This window comes from Plecotus auritus (assembly GCF_963455305.1).
Source record: "Plecotus auritus genome assembly, chromosome: 2".
Lineage (NCBI taxonomy): Eukaryota > Metazoa > Chordata > Mammalia > Chiroptera > Vespertilionidae > Plecotus > Plecotus auritus.
In genome coordinates, this window is record NC_137771.1 from 175,110,008 (window position 1) to 175,131,499 (window position 21,492).

At 52.3% G+C, this 21,492-nt stretch overlaps 1 protein-coding gene across 1 annotated transcript in view; it reads left to right on the forward strand.

Annotated features, from left to right (window-relative positions):
- The window catches only part of XXYLT1 (xyloside xylosyltransferase 1), a 162,203-nt gene extending 142,629 nt beyond the window's left edge, over positions 1–19,574 (forward strand). Inside the window, exon 4 of the mRNA XM_080655456.1 lies at positions 18,011–19,574. Coding sequence (XP_080511582.1) covers positions 18,011–18,407 — 397 coding nt within the window. The 3' untranslated portion in view covers positions 18,408–19,574. The remainder of the gene's footprint in view (positions 1–18,010) is intronic.
- Positions 19,575–21,492: the final 1,918 nt, after the last annotated feature.

The following is a 21,492-nucleotide window of genomic DNA, read 5'->3' on the forward strand; positions in this document are numbered from 1 at the left end:
AGTGCCTACCTCACCAGCTTGTGAAGAGTAAATGAGTTCAGTGTGTAGAGCGCTCAGAACAGCACTTCCATGGGCTGCAGGCACTGCCTTACAAGCGTGTGCCGTTCTTACCGCCATTGCAGCCAACGTTCAACATTGTGAGGATGAAATGAGATAATCCATGTAAATTATTTCAAAACTGGCTGGCATGGAAAAAGCACTTAGTAAATGTCAGCTATCAGAGTGTGTGTGTGTGTGTGTGTGTGTGTGTGTGTATTTTTTTACATCAAAACCAGCTCAGCCCTGAGATCTGTTCCAGAGGCTGTCTCCAACTGGAAGTCACCACTGTTCTAATACCGGGACTGGACCACCCCAGGGGCAGAGGAAAATTAACCTGCCTGCATTTCCTGTTCTTTTGGAGACAAGAGCTGAGAAATAGGAAACCTATAAGCTGGATGCCAAGGGAAGGTCTGGGGGATTTAGCGGAGGTAAAAATTGGTGCAGCCTGAACTAGGAGGTGTCGTCCGAGTTCACAGCACAGTCTTGGCATTGTCACCTTCTTTTCTTTTTAAATGTGGGAACAAAATAGGTGAATCTGAATCCTTTCTAACCTCAGGCAAAAAAAAAGATCCTCAAGTTCCATCAGAATTGGGAAGACGGAGGGGGCTTTGCTGTTTATGTGGATGCCTACAGTTTCAATCAGGATTCTCATTTTTTTAAACCCACAGAAGAAAAGTTATCCTCTGTGAAAACCAAGCTTTACAGAAAGTGTCTCTGTGCTCGGTTTTAATTGCCAGTTAAAAGGAACCCCAGCCGTGCTTGTTACATAGTATCGTGAATGTTACCAGAGCCTGCAGAGGGCTGGGGCTGGAGAAGCGATAGCCTTCTTGCCAAATTTGTTCCTCTTGGTGAAGAAAGGAGGACTCAGAACTAGCTGGGAAATGGAACTTCGGTTTCAGAAGGCAGAAGAAATATATGTGTGTATGCGTGGCGTGTGTGTGTGTGTGTGTGTGTGTGTGTGTGTGTGTGTGTGTGTGTTGGGAGATGCACTGTGGGAACAGCGTGGTTTCTAGGGATCCTGTTGTGTCTCCCACTCAGAGCCCCCTGAGCGCCCTCCGTGCCTGCACCACCACCACTGACAGGGCTCCCTCTCTGGCTCCATGTGTCCCTCAGGCTGGATGTGGCCTGGGACCCTGCCAGAGGGATGCCCCAGCCTCCCCTAGGTGGTCCCAGGCTCAACAGGCACCCCTGCGAGTATGATGAAACAGCATCATTGTCTGATGAAAGGGCTGTGTTTTTGTAGGTGTGGGAGGGCCAGGGAGGCTAGAGTGCAGACTGGCTGTCAATAAATGCTTGCTGAAGACGGATTGGCCATCAGTCTAATTTCTCCTCTGGCCTTTGCTTTAGATTCTGGAACAACACTGCTATACATCATGTATTGAGCCGGGTTCCCTGAGCTCCTAGCCCCCCTCGAAACAAGCTGGACCCTCTCTGAAGCTGCCTGAGCACCTATAGGCCAAGGAAAGGGGCAGAGAAGGAGGGCTTTCGGGAAGTGGTCCTTTTCAGACTGGTTAGTGCAGCTTCTAAAAGCACCTACTAGCTTCCTTCCATTGAGCTGCTGGCCTTCGGTGAGGATCCGGTTCACTAAGTGGGGCACACAGTTCCCTTCCATGAAGGACACCCCGGCCACCAGATGAGGAGGCAGCAGCACGTGGGGCCATGCCCAGGCACTCAGGCTGGCTGCTGCTGAGGGCCTTGCTCTACTGCGGCCCCTTCCACGTGTTAGCGGGTGTCCTTGCTCACGCACAAGCACCCAAGCATCAACGTGACCTGAGGAATTGCCTGTCAGCATGACCCGAACACCCCCTTTCCCCAGCAGCACATGCTTAAGCCCTCGGAACTAGATGGAGACCCTTGGTCTGAAAGGCAGGCCTTCAGGGACTCCCTGCCCCCTGGCCGATCACGGGCCCGGGACATGTGCTAGATGCAGGACTAGGCAGCAGAGGAAGGAAGGAAAGTCTCATCCATCGCCTGCTGTGCTCCACGGGGCTCTGTGTTATCCCATTTAATTGTCTGGCAATGCCTCTCTTCTGAGGTAGCACATCCCAGCTACTACAGGGAGAAAACAGAAGCAAAATGAAGAGAAATTGCATCTGTGAGTGCCCGCTGCTCAGGGATTGTCCGGCACCACCTCGCCTCGTGTCATCCTCACGGCAGTCTTCTGAGGTGTGATGGTTGGTTTTGGAGGAGCTGACGCCAGGACACAGCTTGGCTGACTCCCCGTCCTCCCTCTTCCTCTACCTTCCTGGTTGACCTATAGACCCCAGCATCGCATTGCAAGGGCTTGTCAGAAACGCAGAATCCCGCCCGTCCCACCTGCGGAATCCCAACTGCACTCTAGCCGGTCACAGACACAGCTTTGCGTGCACAGCCAAGTTTGAGTAGCTGCCACTCACCGCCAGCTGTTGTCTAAGAGAAGCCGGAGAGGGGAGTGGAGGAAGCGCAGGGTTGCTGAGGGGGGCTTGGGCAGAGCCTGTGCAGGGGGGGGGCCCTGCGTGCGGGGAAGAGCAGACGTCATGGGGAATGCATGGTCCCCACACACCCAGAGACAGTCCGCCTGTGCAATGGTCAGCATGGAGCTCCCTCAGTGAGACGTGTACCTGGGATGCCCTTCTGAGGAGGAGGATGGTTCTGAAGCTTGAAGGGCTTCGTTTGGTAAAAGTTTCCCAAGATCCCACAGGGAGCCCGGCTCTGAGCAAGGTGTCGGGGAGCCGTCACCTTCTGTGTCAGCAGCCCTGCGTCTGTGTCTGGCCAGAACGAGCCACCAGGAGGCCTGGTTGGGCCACGCTGGGTCTGTGTGCACGTGGGCAGGTGTGTGTTGCTCGTGGGCACGGAGCCAGGTGACTGAGGAGGTGGAGGCCCGATAGGGGAGGGAGTGTAGAGGACGCTGGCAGGCCGCGGGCGTGGATGCGGGTAGGAGCAGAGTGCTGGTTCCCACTCTGCTGGACGGGTTTGTTTCTCTTCTCCTTTGCCTCCTCCCCCAGGCGTGTCCACAGCTGAGGTTTCTTCTGGCTTTTCCTCAGGCTGAGACTTGGAAATGTGTGGCCTCCCCAGCAACACACCCCTTGGGTTCCTCATGGGGCAGAGAGCAGAGCAGCTGGGGACCCCGCCCCCTTGGGACACCAGGGTGTGTGGGCTGAGGGCCTGCCGGTGGGTGGGTGAAGGTAAGCGCCGGATTAGTTTGGATGTGGTCCAGGGCAGGCACTTCATCCTCAGTCGACAGTCCCGCAGCAGAGCTGCTTCGGGAGAAAAGCAGAGAGGGCGCAGGAACCTTGATGGGGGAGGCTGCCCCAGACAGCCGGAGAATTCCGGAAGAAGGGCTCCCCGGGTGCCAGCCGAACTGCTGTTATTTCAAAGGATTCTAGTGACTTTCCTCAGGGAGTGGCTTGTGCTAGTATCTGATGTTCATGCCAACTTCGACCTGTTTTTTAAAATTCCACTTCACCGTCGCTCAAATCCCAGTTGGCGATTCTGGTTAAACCCACACCCCAGAACTTCCGGGAGAGAGCTGAGAAGTCATGGCTGTGTCCAGTGGCCGATTCCCTCTTCTGTACGTTCCGTCAGCTCAGGCAGCCCCGGCCTGCCTGTATGGACCCCTGAATAGAGCGCTAGGGCGGTGAAGAGGAGGGTCGTTCTGATTCTTTTCTGCCTTCATAGGGAGCCCCCGGGCACGGCAGAGATTCTGGTGAACTGTCTGGAAGGCATGGAGAATAGACTTGAGTAGAACGGATCCAGGGAAGGACTAAGGGATACATACGCCTCCAGCTTGAAGGGGAAAACATCTCCCTAGGAAGTCAGCATGACACGGCCGGGCATCAGGGAGGCTCTGGGTTACCCGCCCTGGGTGAGGGCAGGGTGGTGGCCATCTGGAAGGAGCAGGGGAGAGGCAGGTTTGCTCCACGTCATCTGGGAAGCAGGCAGTGTGTGAAGGGGCCACGCCGGCAGCGTCTCACCGCTGTCCCCATTTCCATCTCCCCAGCCTGGTCCTGTGTTTGGAGAAAGGACACAGAGCCACAGCATATCTGAGCTGGGAAGGCCTCCTTGTTACACAGGTGGGAGAGGAGGCCCTGACGGGTGAGTGGCCTGGCCAGTGTCACCGTGCAAGTCAGTGATGATTAAAATAGCTGCTCTATTTATGCCATTTCTAGAGCACGCTGCGTAGAAACCCCAGCTTGGAGTTCTGTATCCTCCTTCATCCCTATATCCGTGTGGTCCTCAGGACCGGTCCCGTGCCTGCTGAGTCTCCCCATCCTGCACTTCCCTGCATCCTCAGACCACCTGCTCCCTGGTCTCCACAACAGCCTCCCGCCTGTCCTTCTCCCAGCCCTGCTTCCTCCCAGCCATTCTACCCCAGCCAGTGACCTTCCTCACACAGAAGCCACCTTGCTCTAACCCCGTTGTTACTCTCAGCATCAAGGTCAGTCTCCTGCCCTCACTCACAAGACCCTTCCTGGTCTGGCCCCTGCCCACTGCCCATCTCATCTTCAACAATGCTGGGCTCTCTCATCACCACCTCCACTCTTCACCTGCCCGACTCTTCACATCTGGGCTTAGACACCACTTTCTCCAGGAAACCTTCCTTGAAGCCCCGAGACTGGGTGAGAAGTCTCTTTTGGGGTCTCAACACTCCCCATTGTTGTGCTATCCCATCTCTTACCACCCGGAATCATGATTGCCTGTTGTCTGCAGACCCCCACCCCCTTCCTGGCACTAAGCTCCCGGAGGGAAGGAGTCATAATTGTCTTTCTCATTTGGCGTTGTCTCCCAGGGCCTGGAAAGGTATCTAGCGTAGTAGGTTTTCAGTAAGTATTTTTTGAATTAATCATTATGCCAGGCTCTCCCCTGGCGCTTGGCATATAGTGTCTTATTTAAGCCTCATAATAGCCCTAAGAAAAGATTTCACTCTTTCTGTTGTACAGGTGATGCAACTCAGAGCGTTAAGTCACTGGCTTTGGCCCCACCCCTAGAAGGGGCAGCCCTGAGGTGGGAGCCCAGTCCTAACAGCCCCGAATTGCGTAGACTCCCCCCTGCAGGTCTGTCACCTCTGCTGAGGCCCTGGCATGCTTAGAGACCAAGAAGGCGCCTCAGTTTCAGTGACCGGGGCTTGGAGGAGCAGCTGAGACTCAGGCATCCTCCGAGGAGCTGCTCATTCTCCGAACCAGCCGGTTCCCATAAAGCCCTGGTAGTGCTGCTCCTTGGTCCAGCCCAGCAGGACTGTGATCTGAGCTGACCTGTCAGCAGGATCGTTTGCTCTGTGGATTTTATTCCTTTATTTCTTTTCTTCTTGAAAAGAAAAGAAAAGGAAAAAAGCAAAGACAGCACCATGGATGGCCCAGGTGTGAGGCTTCAGGTGTGCAGAGCAGCCAGCTGTGAGGGGACGCCAGGTGTGCTGGGACGCGCTGGATGTTTGGGTGGGCTGGAGGTCAGGCACATCTCGCTCAGGTGTGCTCTATTTATATAAATGACTGCTAAGGCAGCTGCCCCTGTGTATTGGCCTGGGTGCCGCAGGGGTCAGTGCATGTCATAGTGAGCGGTTGAGCGGCCTTACCATATCATTAGCATATTACACTTTGGTTGAACAGTCGACCGGTCACGGGACAACCAGACACTTAGCATATTAGGCTTTTATTATATAGGATAGAATTACTTTTTTCTTTGGATTATGTCCTTTGGGCCAGCATCAACATTACCTGGGAGCTCTGAATAAGAATCTGCATTTTAACAAGATCCCAGGTGATTCCCTTGCACCTGAGGCCCGAGAAGTGCAGCTGCCCATGACAGGCTCCCGAGAGGCAGGGCTGTGTCTGACCCGCTGCTGTCTCCCATGGTGCCTTGCTCTGGGCCTGACAAATGGAAGGTCCTCAGTGTTTGTGTCAATTTGGCAATCACTATTTTTTACCTTCAACTGAGCTCCCTGCCACAGATGTTTAGGATAGTGAGTAGGGGCAGCTTAGATGGAATGCGAGGGCTCACAATATTTTTCTGGGCTTGAGCAGTAACATTCGTTGCTGCAGCTGAGTTGCCTTTTTGCTGGAGTCAGCCACGCCTCCCCAAGGTCCCACTCCTGGGCCGGAACACACCCTTTTGTGAGGGTGAAGGGCACTGGGCTGGATTGATTGAGCTTTATTCCGGACACAAGGTTAAATTCCGCACATACTCCTCCCCATGACCCTACGCACATGCCTGTGCTCTGCTCACTGTCCCGGAAAGCACCCAGCATGTGTCCTGGGCACTCTCTCCTCTGTGCCCCAGTGCCAAGGGACCACTGGGGGCAGCGAGCCAATTCTGAAGGTGACTCTTTCTGGCTTTGTCGTCAGCCTGATAAAAGTCCCTCCCTCAGCCTCAGTTCAGGGAAAGGTCAGGATTGTGGAGCTGAGCTGAGGCCTGGCCTAGGAGGCCAGGCTGACTGCATGTGGTTCCTCACCGGCCCAGCCTTCTGGCTAAAGGCCCTGTGGTCTCTTGGTGGGGTCCTGGGGCTACCACCACATTGAGCTGCTCTCCAGCAGTGATGTACAGGCCTCTGTGCTTGGAAGCCAGGGTGTCTTCCAGGGCCAGTGTTGGGAAGGGCATGTCAGAAGGGCTGCAGGCACCCCTGGATCAGGTTATCATTTGGGCCCTACATCGCTAACCTTTGTCACACGCATCTCATCACAGATGTGCATCTCATCACGGATGGGCGGGTGGGGCCAACTTTCCTGCCTTGCCTTCTCTGCCCTCACCTTGGTTCCCTCCAGTGCAGACCTGTTGGCTCCAGCTCACAGGGCCCAGGGCACAAACTCCCCCAACTGCCTTTCTGAACTATTGTTTCACCACCTTCATCCAACAGTCGCCTCTTTCAAATGTCTGCCATCTGATTTGACAGTCTCTTATTCCTTCCTTCATTCATTCTTAATCCACCCATTCATTCATCCATTTCAAACATAACAGTTCTCAAAGGCCCTCTGTGAATCAAACGTCCATGCCAGGCCCTGAAAACATAAAGATGAAGAAGACACATTCCTGTTCGCAATACCTGGGTACCCTGACTCCACTCACACCCTTGATTCTGGGCAGATCCTTTCACTCATTGTTTATTGATTCCCTGTTGCGTTTCCCAGGGCTGTTGTACATTATTCCTCTTTCTCAGCCTTATTTGTACCCCAGCTCCTCTATCTCCATAGATGACTTTACCTCTTACTTTCCTGAGATTTCAAGTTCACCCAAAATGAGCTTTTCCAATATTCCTAACTCCCACCTAGAACCTCTCTGTCCATCCTCCAGTCTCAGATGCGTCCCAGGACTCCCCTTGTCTTGGCAAACTCTTTGCCTGGCTCCTGGGACCTTGTTTTTTATCTCACTACCACCCTATCCTCACCTATAACCTAGAGATAATGGTACTCCCCTCGTTTGCTTGTAACAAACTTTAAATGAGTTGCTACATTAAGAGCCTAGCACATAGTAAGTACTCACTATGTATTAGCCATTATAGTGATTCTAATTCCTCCATGGTCTCACCCTGCTGTTCTCCCTACATTTCTTCTCTCTTCAGTCTCTCCTCCTCTGGCACTCACCTTCCTTTCCCTTGGCTTATAGATGTGCTTAGCCACCCCCTGCCCACTCTTGGCTGCAAGGTGCCACCTGCCTTTCTTGTCTCTGCTCCCTCCTGTGCATGGCAACCCAGTGCTAAGTGCGGCGGCCGCCCCGCCTCAGTCTCCATCATTCATGTTCTCAAAGGTCTCATGGCCTCCTGCAGCATTTCCAAGTTCTCACCCTCTGCAGCGTTCAGCATTGCCCTAATCTGCTGTGCGGTGAGGTTCTAGGGTGGGGACAGCCCAGGAGCCAGGAGAATCCAGGAGATACTGATGCCCTCAACCAGCAAGAGGGGCCCCAGAGGTCCCCAAGGGGCTGACAGTGGAGGAGGGCAGGGCATTGTGGTCAGAGGGTCTCTGTCTCAGTTCCCTGTCACTGAAAGAGTGCCTCTTGGTGGCAAGGTTCACGGCGGGAGAGGGGGGACACTGAGTGGGTAGCTCCAATGGGATTTGAAGAACCCTGAGGCCAAGGTGAGGCCCTCATTGGGGTCATTGAAATTATTGAGGGTGCCTCTAGGGATGGAGCAGAGAGGAAGAAGGTATGCATGGTGGGCAGAGGTGATGAACAAGCGGTCAAGGAGGCATCCAGACTGATGATGATGCTATGGTGGATGGTGGGGACAGCCTGGAGGTGTGTGTGTGTGTGTGTGTGTGTGTGTGTGTGTGTGTGTGTGTCCGTCCCTGGGAGCCAGGGCAGTGGGACAGGATGGTCTCCACTTGGTGAAGGGAGGGGCCAAAGTACTCAATACTGTCCGGGTTGTCAAATGAGAGGCAGAGGATGGACAATTGGTATCAGTAAGAGGGCTTGGAGGGCAACATCTGGGGGGAGAAAGTGTGGGGATCCACTGGACTGGAAGTGAGTAAGGGGGTAAGGAGAACGCTGGGGGCACTTTGGACACCTGGGTCACAGGAGTGGGGGACCAGAGGCTGGAGTGGGCACAGTAGGCCTGCAGGTCCAGCGGAGGGTGCGTGCGGCTCCTCGGGGTTCCCACAGCAGAAGGTACAACCTGAGTCTGTCCTGGCCACACAGGCCGTCACTGTTGGGGACAGGAGTTTCTAAGGTCCTACATCTTTCCCGGCTACTCTCCTGACATCCCCTAAATATCGGAACTCTCCAGAATTCCGTTGTGCCCACTGTGCCCTCCATGCCTGTGACCTGTATCCAGCCACCTGCTGGGCTTTTCCACATTGCTGTTCTTCTCGCTGGCACCTGTTCAAGACTGAACATGTCATTCCTCTTTTCTTCCTCCAGCCTTGCCATGGCTGTTAGTGGCTCCGCCATCCCTGGTGTAAGCCCCTCTGAGTTCCATCTGCCTGGACGAACCTTTCAATGCTTCTTCCTCCATTATCCTGTCCTCTGTTTGTCCCCAGTGCCTCCCCATGGGGCCCTCCGGGGCCCACACCCGGTCAGGCACACAGCACTCCAGAGCTGGTGGTTGTGGGATTGAGTGATGGCGAACTCCCAGGCCTGCCCAACAGCATTCACAGCTCTGGGGCAGTAGGTGTGGGACGAAGCACACATGGCCAAGGTGTCCGGGCAGGCTGGGCTTGGGGAACAGTGGCTCAGTGACAAGCTTGCTCCCTGGGTGCGTGAGAAGAGGATGATGCTTTAGAGAAGGGCACCACACCCCTCCGGAAGGCATGGGTGCAGCCTCCTGGTTCTGGCTGTGCCATGCATGGTCAGGCTCATCAACAGTCCTTCCAGGGTGCAGTGGAGAAAACAAGGATCGGGGGCAGTTGGTGAGCCACCAGGCTTCAGAATAGGCCAGGCCATGCCCTGGCAGGTCAGAGGCCTCGCCCATAAGGATGGCCAGTCCTCCATGACCAGGGCTGTACCAGGCTTTACAGAGGCCCACGGAGATGGATGGTCATAGCTGTGTGTTGTTGGGGATGAGACAAACAATGTGGGTCACATTCACTGTTCTGGACTCCCTGAAGCAGGAAACTATGTCGAAACAGAAACCTCACAAGCTGGCTGGTTGGATGAGGGCTGGTCTCCGAGGCACCACCACACCCTCCTGAGAGGAGCCTGGGCAGGGTGGGGCGTTTGGCCTTCTGTAGCTGAGCATCCACGGTGACAGTCGGGACCACTCCTCCTGCGCATGGCGCTGGGCAGGGCTTGTGCCTGCATTTGCTCCTGGAGTTTCATCACAGCTGCTGTGGGAACCGGAGGGGCCACACGGACCTCCGGCTGGATCTGCAGGCCCACCGCCCTGTTCCTGCAGGGGTGTCTCATCTCCATCCCCGTGCTGTGCTGAGCATGCCAAGGCCCTGAGAGGTCCTGTGGCTCATACAGCGGGTCCTCAGTCCCGCCTGCGGGTTCCAGATGCAGACCCTCTTCATCTCACTACTGCCACTGGTGGTGGATTAGCATCGGGTCTCATCTCCTCTCTGCACCACCCATTTCTGGGGGCATGTTCTTCTCACCTTCAAATCAGTTGGGTCCAGTAGGTGCTTCATTGAGTATTTGGTTACCGCGGAGTGATTTCTCCTCTCAGCTCGGCGTGCTCACTGGTGTTCCAGCAGGTCTTCCTGGGAGCGGGGAGACAGCAGTGTGGCCTCTGGGCACCTCTGCTGGCTGGCCAGTGTGAATCTAAGTGTCTCTAAGCTCTGGGAAGCTGTGGTTCCATGAGGGGCTTCTCTCCGTCCCGCCACTAACACTCTGTGTGACTTGGGGAGCAGTTCTTACCCTCTCTGACCAGCAGAGCTTGAGACCTACGTCTGCTTCAGGCCTTGCGAGCAAGAGATCCCAATAAGGGTCAGTTGTGACTCTTGGACATTTTAAAGCTTTGCGCTGGCCCCACCACTCAGGCAGTTCGTGCCCTTCCCAGTGTGGTACCATGGGGCAGTGGTTCCCCAGAGACGTAAGTGCCAGCGTCCATCCCTCAGCACTTCAGCCTCAGCCCCAGCAGGATCGTGCCGCAGTGCCATTGCTCTGACACCAGCCCCATCACCCAGATGTCCCCATCCCCTCCCAGGACCTGGGGTGGACGGAACACTGGACGGCCACCTCGCTTCACTCCTCACTCCTGGCCTTCCTCTCAGGACAGGAAGACAGGTCCCCTCCCAGGCTAACAAGTGCTAACGGGGCTGGTGCCATCATGGGCTTAAGGGAAACAGAGTTTTCGGATTCCGGCCTCGCTGATTAGACGGATCCGAAGCTGTGCTTCCTCGGGAGGCCCGGCCGTGCTTGCTCGAGTGACTGTGCTCAACGCCGGTGAACACACGGCTAAGCCACTGCGAGATGTGCTGCACACAGCGTTGTCTTCATAAACCTCAGACCTAGAACAGGGCCTTCTGTGCCCGAGAGCCCACAGCTTGAGCTCAGCCTGAGTCGGCACAGGCTTCCAGATCTTCGCTGGGGAAACTTGTGCCGTTGCCCAGGCTTGGTGTGTATTCCAATCCTCACTTCTTCCCTCTGAGGAGGGAGCGTGGAAAACTCTGAGCCTTAGGGGCTGAGAAAAGTCAACCCAGGAGGGAAAAGCATGAAGAGACATGAAGGGCCTCTGATCTGGGGAGCGGGGAGGAGAAAGGGACTATTCTTGGCAATGTGAGCGCGTTCTGGAGAATGGGAGCTGTGGATTCCCTGGCTGGGCCTCTGGTTGGGAGACCTGTTGGAGTGACCTTGGAAGTGATCGTCAGGGAAAGACTTGAGGGGGAAAATGACTTTGCTTTTCAAACTTATTTCAAATACCCCTTTCCATAAAGATGGGTTTTCTTCATGAAAACTGGTTTGCTGTTTTTTAATAGTCTTTTTAACCATTTTTTTTACCATTAATTTTCTTTCTTTCCCCCCCCCCACTTTATTTATTTATTTATTTATTTATTTATTTATTTATTTATTGTCTAAAGTTTTACATATGTCTCCTTTTTCCCCTATTGACACCCCCCACCCCCCAGCCATCCCCATCCCGGGCAAGCCCCCACCGCCCCAGTGTCTGTGTCCATTGGTTATGCTAATATGCATGCATACAAGTCCTTTGGTTGCTCTGTAACCACCCCCTCCCCCGCCTTTTGTCTCTGGATCTATTCTTGTTCATCAAATTATGTTGATCATTATATCCCACATATGAGTGAGATCATGTGATATTTATCTTTCTCCAACTGGCTTATTTCGCTTAGCATAATGCTCTCCAGGTCTATCCATGCTGTTTGTTGCAAATGGTAAAAGTTCCTTCTTTTTTACCGCAGCATAGTATTCTATTGTGTAGATGTACCACAGTTTTTTAATCCACTCATCTGCTGATGGGCACTTAGGCTGTTTCCAAATCTTAGCTATTGTAAATTGAGCTGCTATGAACATAGGGGTGCATATATCCTTTCTGATTGGTGTTTCTGGTTTCTTGGGATATAGTCCTAGAAGTGGGATCACTGGGTCAAATGGGAGTTCCATTTTTAACTTTTTGAGGAAACTCCATACTGTATTCCACAGTGGCTGCACCAGTCTGCGTTCCCATCAGCAGTGCACAAGGGTTCCTTTTTCTCCACATCCCTGCCAGCACTTGTCGTTTGTTGATTTGTTGATGATAGCCATTCTGATAGGTGTGAGATGGTATCTCATTATTGTTTTCATTTGCATCTCTCGGATGATTAGTGACTTTGAGCATGTTTTCATATGTCTCTTGGCATTCTGTATATCCTCTTTTGAAAAGTGTCTATTTAGTTCCTTTGCCTATTTTTTGATTGGATCATTTATCTTCCTTTTGTTAAGTTGTATGAATTCCCTGTAAATGTTGGAGATTAAGCCCTTATCTGAAATATCATTGGCAAATATGTTCTCCCACGCAGTGGTCTTTCTTGTTTTGTTGATGGTTTCTTTTGCTGTGAAGAAGCTTTCTATTTTGATGTAGTCCCATTTGTTTATTTTCTCCTTAGTCTCCACTGCCCTAGGAGCTGTGTCTGTAAAGATATTGCTACGACATATGTCTGCTATTTTGCTGCCTATGGAATCTTGTAGGATTTTTATGGTTTCCCGTCTTACATTTAAGTTCTTTAGCCATTTTGAGTTTGTTTTTGTGTATGGTGTAAGTTGGTGGTCTAGTTTCATTTTTTTGCATGTATCTGACCAAATTTCCCAGCACCATTTATTGAAGAGACTGTCTTGACTCCATTGTATGCTCTTGCCTCCTTTGTCAAATATTAATTGAGCATAGTGGTTTGGGTTGATTTCTGGGTTCTCTATTCTATTCCATTGGTCTATATGTCTGTTCTTGTGCCAATACTAGGCAGTTTTGAGAACAGTGGCTTGGTAATATAGCTTGATATCTGGTATTGAGATCCCTCCAACTTTGTTCTTATTTCTCAGGATTGCTGTGGCTATTCAGGGTCTTTTTTTTATTCCAGATGAATTTTTGGAGAGTTTGTTCTAGATCTTTGAAATATGCCATTGGTATTTTAATGGGGATTGCATTTAATTTTTGGGTAGTATGGATATAAATATTTTAATGATGTTTATTCTACCAATATATGAACATGGTATTTTCTTCCATTTGTTTATGTCTTCCTCTATCTCTTTTTTCAATGTCCTGTAGTTTTCCAAGTATAGGTCTTTTACATCCTTAGTTAAGCTTATTCCTAGGTATCTTAATTTTTTTGGTGCAATGGAAAATGGGATTGTTTTTTTCATTTCTCTTTCTGTGAATTCATTATTGGTGTATAAAAAGGCCATAGATTTTTGGGTATTAATTTTGTATCCTTTGGTGTTTTCTTTGTATAGTATCATGTCATCTGCAAATAAGAACAGTTTTACTTCTTCTTTTCCAATTTGGATACCTTTTATTTCTCCTTCTTGTCTGATTGCTATGGCTAGCACTTCCAGTACTATGTCAAATAGGAGTGGTGAGAGTGGGCATCCCTGTTTTTGATGATTATTAATTAGGACATACTTGATGTAAAACATTTAGAAAATTCACCCTTATAACTGGAAGATGGGCTTGAAGATTTTTCATGTGTGTTTTCCCAGTAGGTCTCATTGATTTCTGGGCAGACTTAGCATTTACAAGGGAGTGGGGGCTTGTTTTGCAGTTGAAGTTATTTCTAAAGGGAAAGAAAACCTTCCCCCTCTAGAGGAGTCTGCAGGTGACCATGGGGATGGAACAGACCTGCACAAGCCCAGGTCCAGATGATGAGGTAGGCAACATGACTGGGTTGTGGGTGTGGGAGGTTGATCAGAGAAGCTTCTGGAAGCTCCAGGACTCAGAATCAGATACTGCATTCATACAGAGGTCTCCTGCAGCCTTAGCATGTCACAGCAGTGCCCTGTGAGTATGTACGGTAGCTCCAGGCCCTGTGAGAAAGACAAAGGTCTGAGCACCCTTTGACCCGCCTCAGAGTGGTTCTCGGGTCGGAACCCCAAGGCTGTGGAACATCAGTGGCAGTGGCATCATCTGATGGCTTGGAGCCCAGTGCCCTGGCCTTGAGGTGTGCCGGCGAAATCCAGAGAAAGGATTGAAGTCTAAGTACTGTTCCTTGGAACGTGAGCTTGTGGAATCTGAGGGAAAGATGAAAGAGACCTGGAGATCAAGAGGCCTGGGTTCAAGTTGGGGCTCTGCCCCTGATGCACTGTCCCTCCCTGAGTTGGGCCCTGCCCCTGATATACTGTCCCTCCCTGAATCAGGCCCTGCCCCTGATGCACTGTCCCTCCCCGACTCGGGCCCTGCCCCTGATGCACTGTCCCTCCCCGACTCGGGCCCTGCCCCTGATATACTGTCCCTCCCCGACTCGGGCCCTGCCCCTGATGCACTGTCCCTCCCCGACTCGGGCCCTGCCCCTGATGGACTGTCCCTCCCCGACTCGGGCCCTGCCCCTGATGCACTGTCCCTCCCTGAATCGGGCCCTGCCCCTGATGCACTGTCCCTCCCTGAGTTGGGCCCTGCCCCTGATGCACTGTCCCTCCCCGAGTAGGGCCCTGCCCCTGATGCACTGTCCCTCCCCGAGTAGGGCCCTGCCCTGATGCACTGTCCCTCCCCGAGTAGGGCCCTGCCCTGATGCACTGTCCCTCCCCGAGTAGGGCCCTGCCCTGATGCACTGTCCCTCCCCGAGTAGGGCCCTGCCCTGATGCACTGTCCCTCCCCGAGTAGGGCCCTGCCCTGATGCACTGTCCCTCCCCGAGTAGGGCCCTGCCCTGATGCACTGAGCTCCTCTGTCCCTCCCCGAGTCAGGCCCTGTCCCGACCCACTGAGCACCTCTGTCCTCCCTGTTCGGATGCTGGCAGTGAGGTTGCTGTGCTGCAGGAGCAGAGCTGGGGTAGAGGCAGTAAGGGCTTTGCAACCCTGGCCTTGCTGCAGCAGGTAGAAGTCTGTGGTCCCATCCCTCGTGGTCCCATCCCTCCTCGTCCCTGTGTCATTCTCTCTGCCTCAAGGCAGTTGCAATTCCTCCACAAGAACCAGTTGACATGGCGGCCAGAGAACCCCACCATTCCTCTAAGTAGCTGCTGTTTTTGTGGGTTCATTTTGGGGTAGCAGGAATGCTTTGAACAGGGGCAGCCTGGACATAATCCTGTGCTTAGAGACTCATCGGTTTATCTTCAGGCGGTGTTTCTGCTTCAGCAGATGCCCTGAGCAGTTTGCATTTCTAATTTCCTGTCCCTTCTTTGCTTCGCCTTACAAATCATAATGTGCCAATGCCCCAGACCTGGTTCCCTCTGGCTTTTGTTATAAAATGCCTCTTGGTCCTGATCGAGTGGCTGTGCCAGGCATTCTGTTCCCAAGGAGGCACCTGGCTATGGTCCCCGCCTGGAAGAATGTTCTGTCCCCTCTCTCTGCCTCAGGCCCCCTCTCCTGGGCCCATTAAGTTCAGTATCAGGTAACCCTTGCGTGAGCAGGGAAGATGGGGGGAGCTTCCCTGCTGAGGTTGGTAAGGTGCCCGGGGCCTCCCTGCACCCCAGCTTGCTCAGGAGTAAAAACCCTTCTGAACCAGCTGAGCACCCTCTGGGGGGTCCCTGCCTCTCTCTACCCAGATGGACCAGCAGTGGGGGGCTGCGTGCCCGTGAAACCCACAGATCTCTGCAGCTGCTGCTCTGTGTCCTGACAGCTCCCTGCCCTGGTTCCAGCCCATGTTGAAGGCTGCGCAGCCTGAGCCGCACCGACCTTCCCTCATTCCTTGTCAGTCACGGTTTTGTTCCTGAAGCCCTGAGGTTCGGGCGCTGTGCGAGGTGGTCCTGGGAGACCTCACAGACCTAGGGGAGGCTGACGCGCCCCACAACTCATCCCACTGGTTCTCTGGGAAGGAAGGAGATGAAACCTGGGCTCAATGGCTTGTGAAGTGGCCAGGGGTTCTGCAGGCACCGCTCTGCCTCCACTGTCCTTGCAACCCTCTCCTGTAAATGCTTCTGTCCTCACCCCCTGGCGTGATCCAGCCCCTGGTTGTAGGGTTCCTCCTCTGCTGTGGTGGCCCATGTCTGTTTGGTAGAATTTTAGCTGTATTGCAACCTGGAGCTGACACTTTCCATTTGGAAGAAATATGGTAAGATGAGCAAACAGTTGCCGAGCTGGATGGCAGTCCCTCTATGATCCCATCTGTGCAGGCTTCAGCGCCTAGAAAGGCTTCCGCAGCGCAGTTGGCTTGGGAAGCTTGTTTTTGCCAAGGTTTTTATCACCAAGCAGGCGCCAGAGCGCGGTTCCACTCATAGTCCATTATGGTGAAGCTCAAACAATGAACCTGTGTGTTCTGCGTGTAAGAATGTCCGAAGGGAATGCTTTTTTCCTCACCAGGATCAAACTCCCGGCGCCCTTTGTGATATGCGAGACCTCAAGGAAGGTCTCTCCATTCCCAGACCTGGAAAAATGTGTTAGAACAAGAAAACGGCCCGCTTTGGCCCACCGGGGCCAGGTCTCTGGTTTTCCTTCCACTGCGCCATACACTTCACCACACAGATCCTACCCTGTGACTGGTCGGGGAAACTCGCTATGAGAGGCCAGCGGGTGGCATTTCCAGGCGGGGAGCAGAGAAAGGGGAGGCAAGGGGTTTGGGCAGGATGCCTTCCCCACCCTAAGGATTCTCTAGGGAAGTAAAAACAGGTGAGGTGTAGTGTGATGCTGAACACTCCCCTGCCCCATTCCTGCCCCTTGCCCACAACAAAGGGCCCTCTGTCCTTCCTCCAAACCACTGACCCCTCTGCTGAGACTGCACGTCCGGGATGTGGAGCCTGGACTCGCCCCTCCCGCTGCCCACCCTTGCAGCACCCAGGGATTTGAGATTGGGGAGGTTGGGGAACAGAATAGCCAGTGCCCTGATCATGTCACCCCTGGGCAGTTTCTGCATCTGCCCTCGCTTCTCCAAATGGAAGCCTTTGGATAGAGGACCTAGCACGGTCTCCTGGCTCTAACATTCCCTGAACTGTGGGTCTAGACTGGATTTCTAAATCTGCCTAGAGGGAAATTGAAATTGAGGTGACAGTCCCTCTAAAGTCGCGGCTGACTTTCGCCAACCATGGGTAGGAGTCCTGAGCCGCTTCAAGCCTCCACCCTTCGCCCAACCTGAGAGAATTGTCAGGCTTGGGGCCCTAAAGAATGAGGCTGGTTCTAAAGCAGAAATGATTTTGTTTCAGGCTGTGTGTAGCTTCCTACATCTCTACCAGATCAGCACTCAGAATCGTCTCCACCTTCCTTCTCTCTCCTCTTTTTTTCAAGATCACAGACAAAGACAAGAGGGTAGAAAGTTCCACCTGCATTGTTACTATTTTAAGAAGGACTCTGGAGCCAGGTGCCTGGGTTTAGCCCCTACTTTATTAAAAAATATATTTTTATTGATTTCAGAGAGAGGAAGGGAGAGGGAGAGATAAATAGAAACATCAATGATGAGAGCGAATCATTGATCAGCTTCCCCCTGCATGCCCCCTTACTGGGGATTGAGCCCACAACCTGGGCATGTGCTCTGACCGGGAATCAAACCATGACCTCCTGGTTCATGGGTCGATGCTCAGCCACTGAGTCACACCAGCCGGGCTAGCCCCTGCTTTTGCTGCTTACTAATTGCGTGACTTTGGGCAAGTTAACGAGCCTCTCTGTGCCTCCGTTTCCCAGCTCTGAAGTGACTGTCATCTGGCAGAGCACCCGACTCACAGGGTGTGGTGAGGAGGGACAGGCCCATCGGGTGCAGTGCTGCTGCATCCCGCGTCTATGCAGGTGTGAGTGTGGCAGCGGCGATGCCATCCTGTGGAAGTGGAGGATGCTGGGAAGAACCTGAGGCTTGGCATCAAGAGACTGGGTCCAGGTCCCAGCTCTGCCACTTGCCTGTTACAGGGTACAGGTTCTGAACCTCAGAGGGCCTTGGTTTTCATAGCTGGAGAACTGGGCTGAAACCCTATCTCCCGCTAGGGTGGTGGTGAAGACCCAGGGGAGCAGTGCTGGCACACTGCTTCACCCCCACAAACCAGCTAAGTCTGTTCTCTTTCCCTTTCCCAGGCACACATTCTGGCAGTTCCGCCATGAGAACCCCAAGACCCAGGTTGGGGGCCCACCGCCTGAGGGGCTCCCTGGCTTCAACAGTGGGGTGATGCTGCTGAACCTGGAGGCCATGCGCCAGTCCCCGCTCTACAGCCGCCTGCTGGAGCCGGCACAGGTGCAGCAGCTGGCCGACAAGTACCACTTCCGAGGCCACCTCGGGGACCAGGACTTCTTCACCATGATCGGCATGGAGCACCCCGAGCTCTTCCACGTGCTGGACTGCACCTGGAACCGGCAGCTCTGCACCTGGTGGAGGGACCACGGCTACAGTGACGTCTTCGAGGCCTACTTCCGGTGCGAGGGCCACGTCAGGATCTACCACGGGAACTGCAACACCCCTATCCCGGAGGTCTAGGTACATTCTCCCCCACCATGCTCTCCAGATCTGGGGGAAGAGGAGGAAGCAGCACCTCTGGGACAGGCCCCCAGGTGGTGTCTGAACCCCTTGAGAGACACTGCAGGGAAGTCCTCTGTGATCAGGTGCTGCAGCTCTCCCACCCGTGGGCCACTGTCCTGAGGCCACCGAGCAACGAGTGGCCTGCACGTTGCTGGTGCTTGGGGACTTTTCCCTCCGGGGACAGACATCAGGGAAGGCAAGCACGTAGACATCTTCCCGGGGGCCAGGAAGCTGGTGTTTGAAGAGAAGGGAGGGAAGAAAACCGTGCCCTTTGCCTTTAGCCCCTAGAGAATGGAAATCCTTTTAAGAACAGGTCTTCCTTGGACAAAATATAAATTGATTTTAAATTGACAGGCTTCCATTTTGAGAGAAAGAACAAACAGAACTTCTGCAGCTCCCAGGGAGCTCTGAGCCAGTGAGCCAGAGCTGGCCCGGATTTTAAGCATTCAAACGAAGGCGACCTCCCACGTGTGCCCCCAGGAGGCTGCGCTCACGCCCAGGATGCTCACGTTGCTTGCTGCAGGTGTAAAGACCGCCACCTCTTTGGGGAGGGCCTTCAGTGCCAGCGGTGGCCCACATCCCAAAGCTGGTCTCGTTACATAGCCTTCGCAGCTCTCACCTCCCAGCTGCGTCACAGACCTCTGTATCCCGTCTTCAGCTGGGCCAGCTCCAGGGGATGAGACTGTGCTCCGAAATCCAATCCGTTATCAAAGAACAGAGGTCGGCCACCCCCAAGGGCATGCAATGGGGTTGTCTGGCCCGGGAAACTCATTCCAACCAGGAGCCCAGCTGTGCTCACGTGTGACCATGTGGCTCAGACGGGCTGGTGCTCTGAGGCCTGTAAGCGTTCCAGTCTCTGTTTAAAAAATCCTCCTCCAGACTTTCTCACTGCACAGGTTAGACCTGCACCTTAGAAGAATGCAGGCTGTTTTTAAAGTCCTTCTTTTAGTGAGTTCGAGCTGCACACAGGAAGCTCCTCGGGGTCCATTGCATAGCGTCCAGCTGACGTCCTTGGGGAAGAAATGTTGCTGGATTTTCATCTTGTTTTATTTCAGTTTCATTTACTTTTTTATGTCCTTTCATCATGAGTGAGAATAGCTAATAAATAATCTCCAAGAACCCAGTGATTTATGTTGTTTGTGCTGTGCTCACAGTTTTCCGTTACACGAAGGTCCTGTATCGAAATCGAGAGTAATCAGTGTGGCTCAGACTCCCTCTCCGCAGGACTGAGCTGAGTGAGAGGTCCCTGAGGGCTAAGAGAGAGCATGTCTGGGAAGGGGCAGGAGGGTGGTAGTGTTACATCGAGAATCATTTTATTCTGGGTGTTGGCAGGCCCTTCTGCTCCTGGGAGCAAAAACAACTGCACCCTTTCTCATTCTCCTTCCCCCAAACTATCCCTTGACATCATCCCCTGACGAAATGGAGCACATTTCTCTCCTAACTCAGCTCTGACAGAATCGGTCTGTTCCCTTAGATACCTGGCTTCCTATTTATAGCTTCAGTCATTGAATGCCTGCTGTGTACCAAGCATTGCATTGGGGATTTATATACACCATCAATAATACTCATGAGTACCTCATGAAGGTAATTAAAATTCTAAATTTACTGTAAGAAAATAATGAGTGATGTGGACAGGGAGTCATTGTCACAGCTTTTTTCTATAATAGAAAAAATTGGGACCAATTTAAAATGTTGAATAGGGAGGAGATAAATAATGTATGTTACATCCATTTAATGGAATGCTTAGGCATTAAAAAGCATATTTTTGAAGAGTACTTAATGTACTGGAAAATGTTTACAATATGCTATTAAGTAAAGAATAGAAAATATAGATGATATGTATAGTATGTTCCTAATTTTATTTTAAAAATCACGTGTGTATATATAAAAAGAGAGACTATTCTGCTTTACTTTATTAGTTAAACTCTTAAAAAACCATGTGTTTCAAATACCATATTTTTTAAAAAAAACCCAATTATTTCAATGGGGAAAAAAAGTGGATAAAATGCTAGAGCATTAGACTCACAATAACAAAGGTATTTTCCCTGAAATAATTTCAATAATTAAAGTGTTTCTGTAGCTCCGAGTGTCTTTTATTGCAAGGGAAAAACAATAGACTAGTTGATCTAAATGTGCAAAGCCAAATAAATTTTCCGTATTTATTTTTGACATCACCAACTCAGGAGCTGTCCCCTCCTCTGTCGCCAGTGGGCTTGACCTTACAACTTCATGGCAAGCAACACAGTAACCCCACAGGAAACGCAGTCAGACCAGCAAAGCCACCGTGTGCGCCCGTGCTTTCACACGCAGCCTTCCGGCAGATCCTGGCAGGCTGGTTCCTGACCGGATCCGGTTACAGGCAGGGCAACACACACGTATTCACCGTGCTGTGTTCAATTTGCCTCATAAAAACGTCCCTGTAGAGCTTATGCCTGTAGCAGTCAGAAAAGAGAACATTTCTGGGCAGTGGGATTAAGGTGCTTTTTATCTTCATCTGTATTTACTAGTACTTCCATATTTCCTATAGTGAATGTTAATTGCTTTAATAAAAAATACATGCTATAAAATTTTAGTTACCCACCTTTCCCCCAATTACAGGTAAGTATCACCCTGGCCACTTTACAGCTCGCGGTTGGCATGGTTACCACCACCCATGAGAAAACATAATCCCAGCTAAGTAGGCTCCGGGTTTCCAGCCTTCCCTATGGATGCCCCAATTCTCTAAGTACAAGTGACCTATAATAGCATTCCCAGACTCTGCTCTCACTTCTGATACCATCGTCTTTTGTGTGTATACAAATAACGATGGCCCTTGGAGAGCTCATGGCTTGTGGGTGGGATTCATTCTTGAATATGTGTCAAAACCAAACTACAGCATCCCCTGCAGTAGCATCTCATCAAGCCAGGAGTGGCGGCTGGCTCAGCGGCCCCCAACCTAGCGTGCCAGGCGTTTGTGGGTTAAGGGAGCAAGCGCAGCTGTGGCTCAGCATCTGCTTAAATGAAAGGCCAAACTTCTGCTCATTCTACCCGCCCCGGCCTCCTG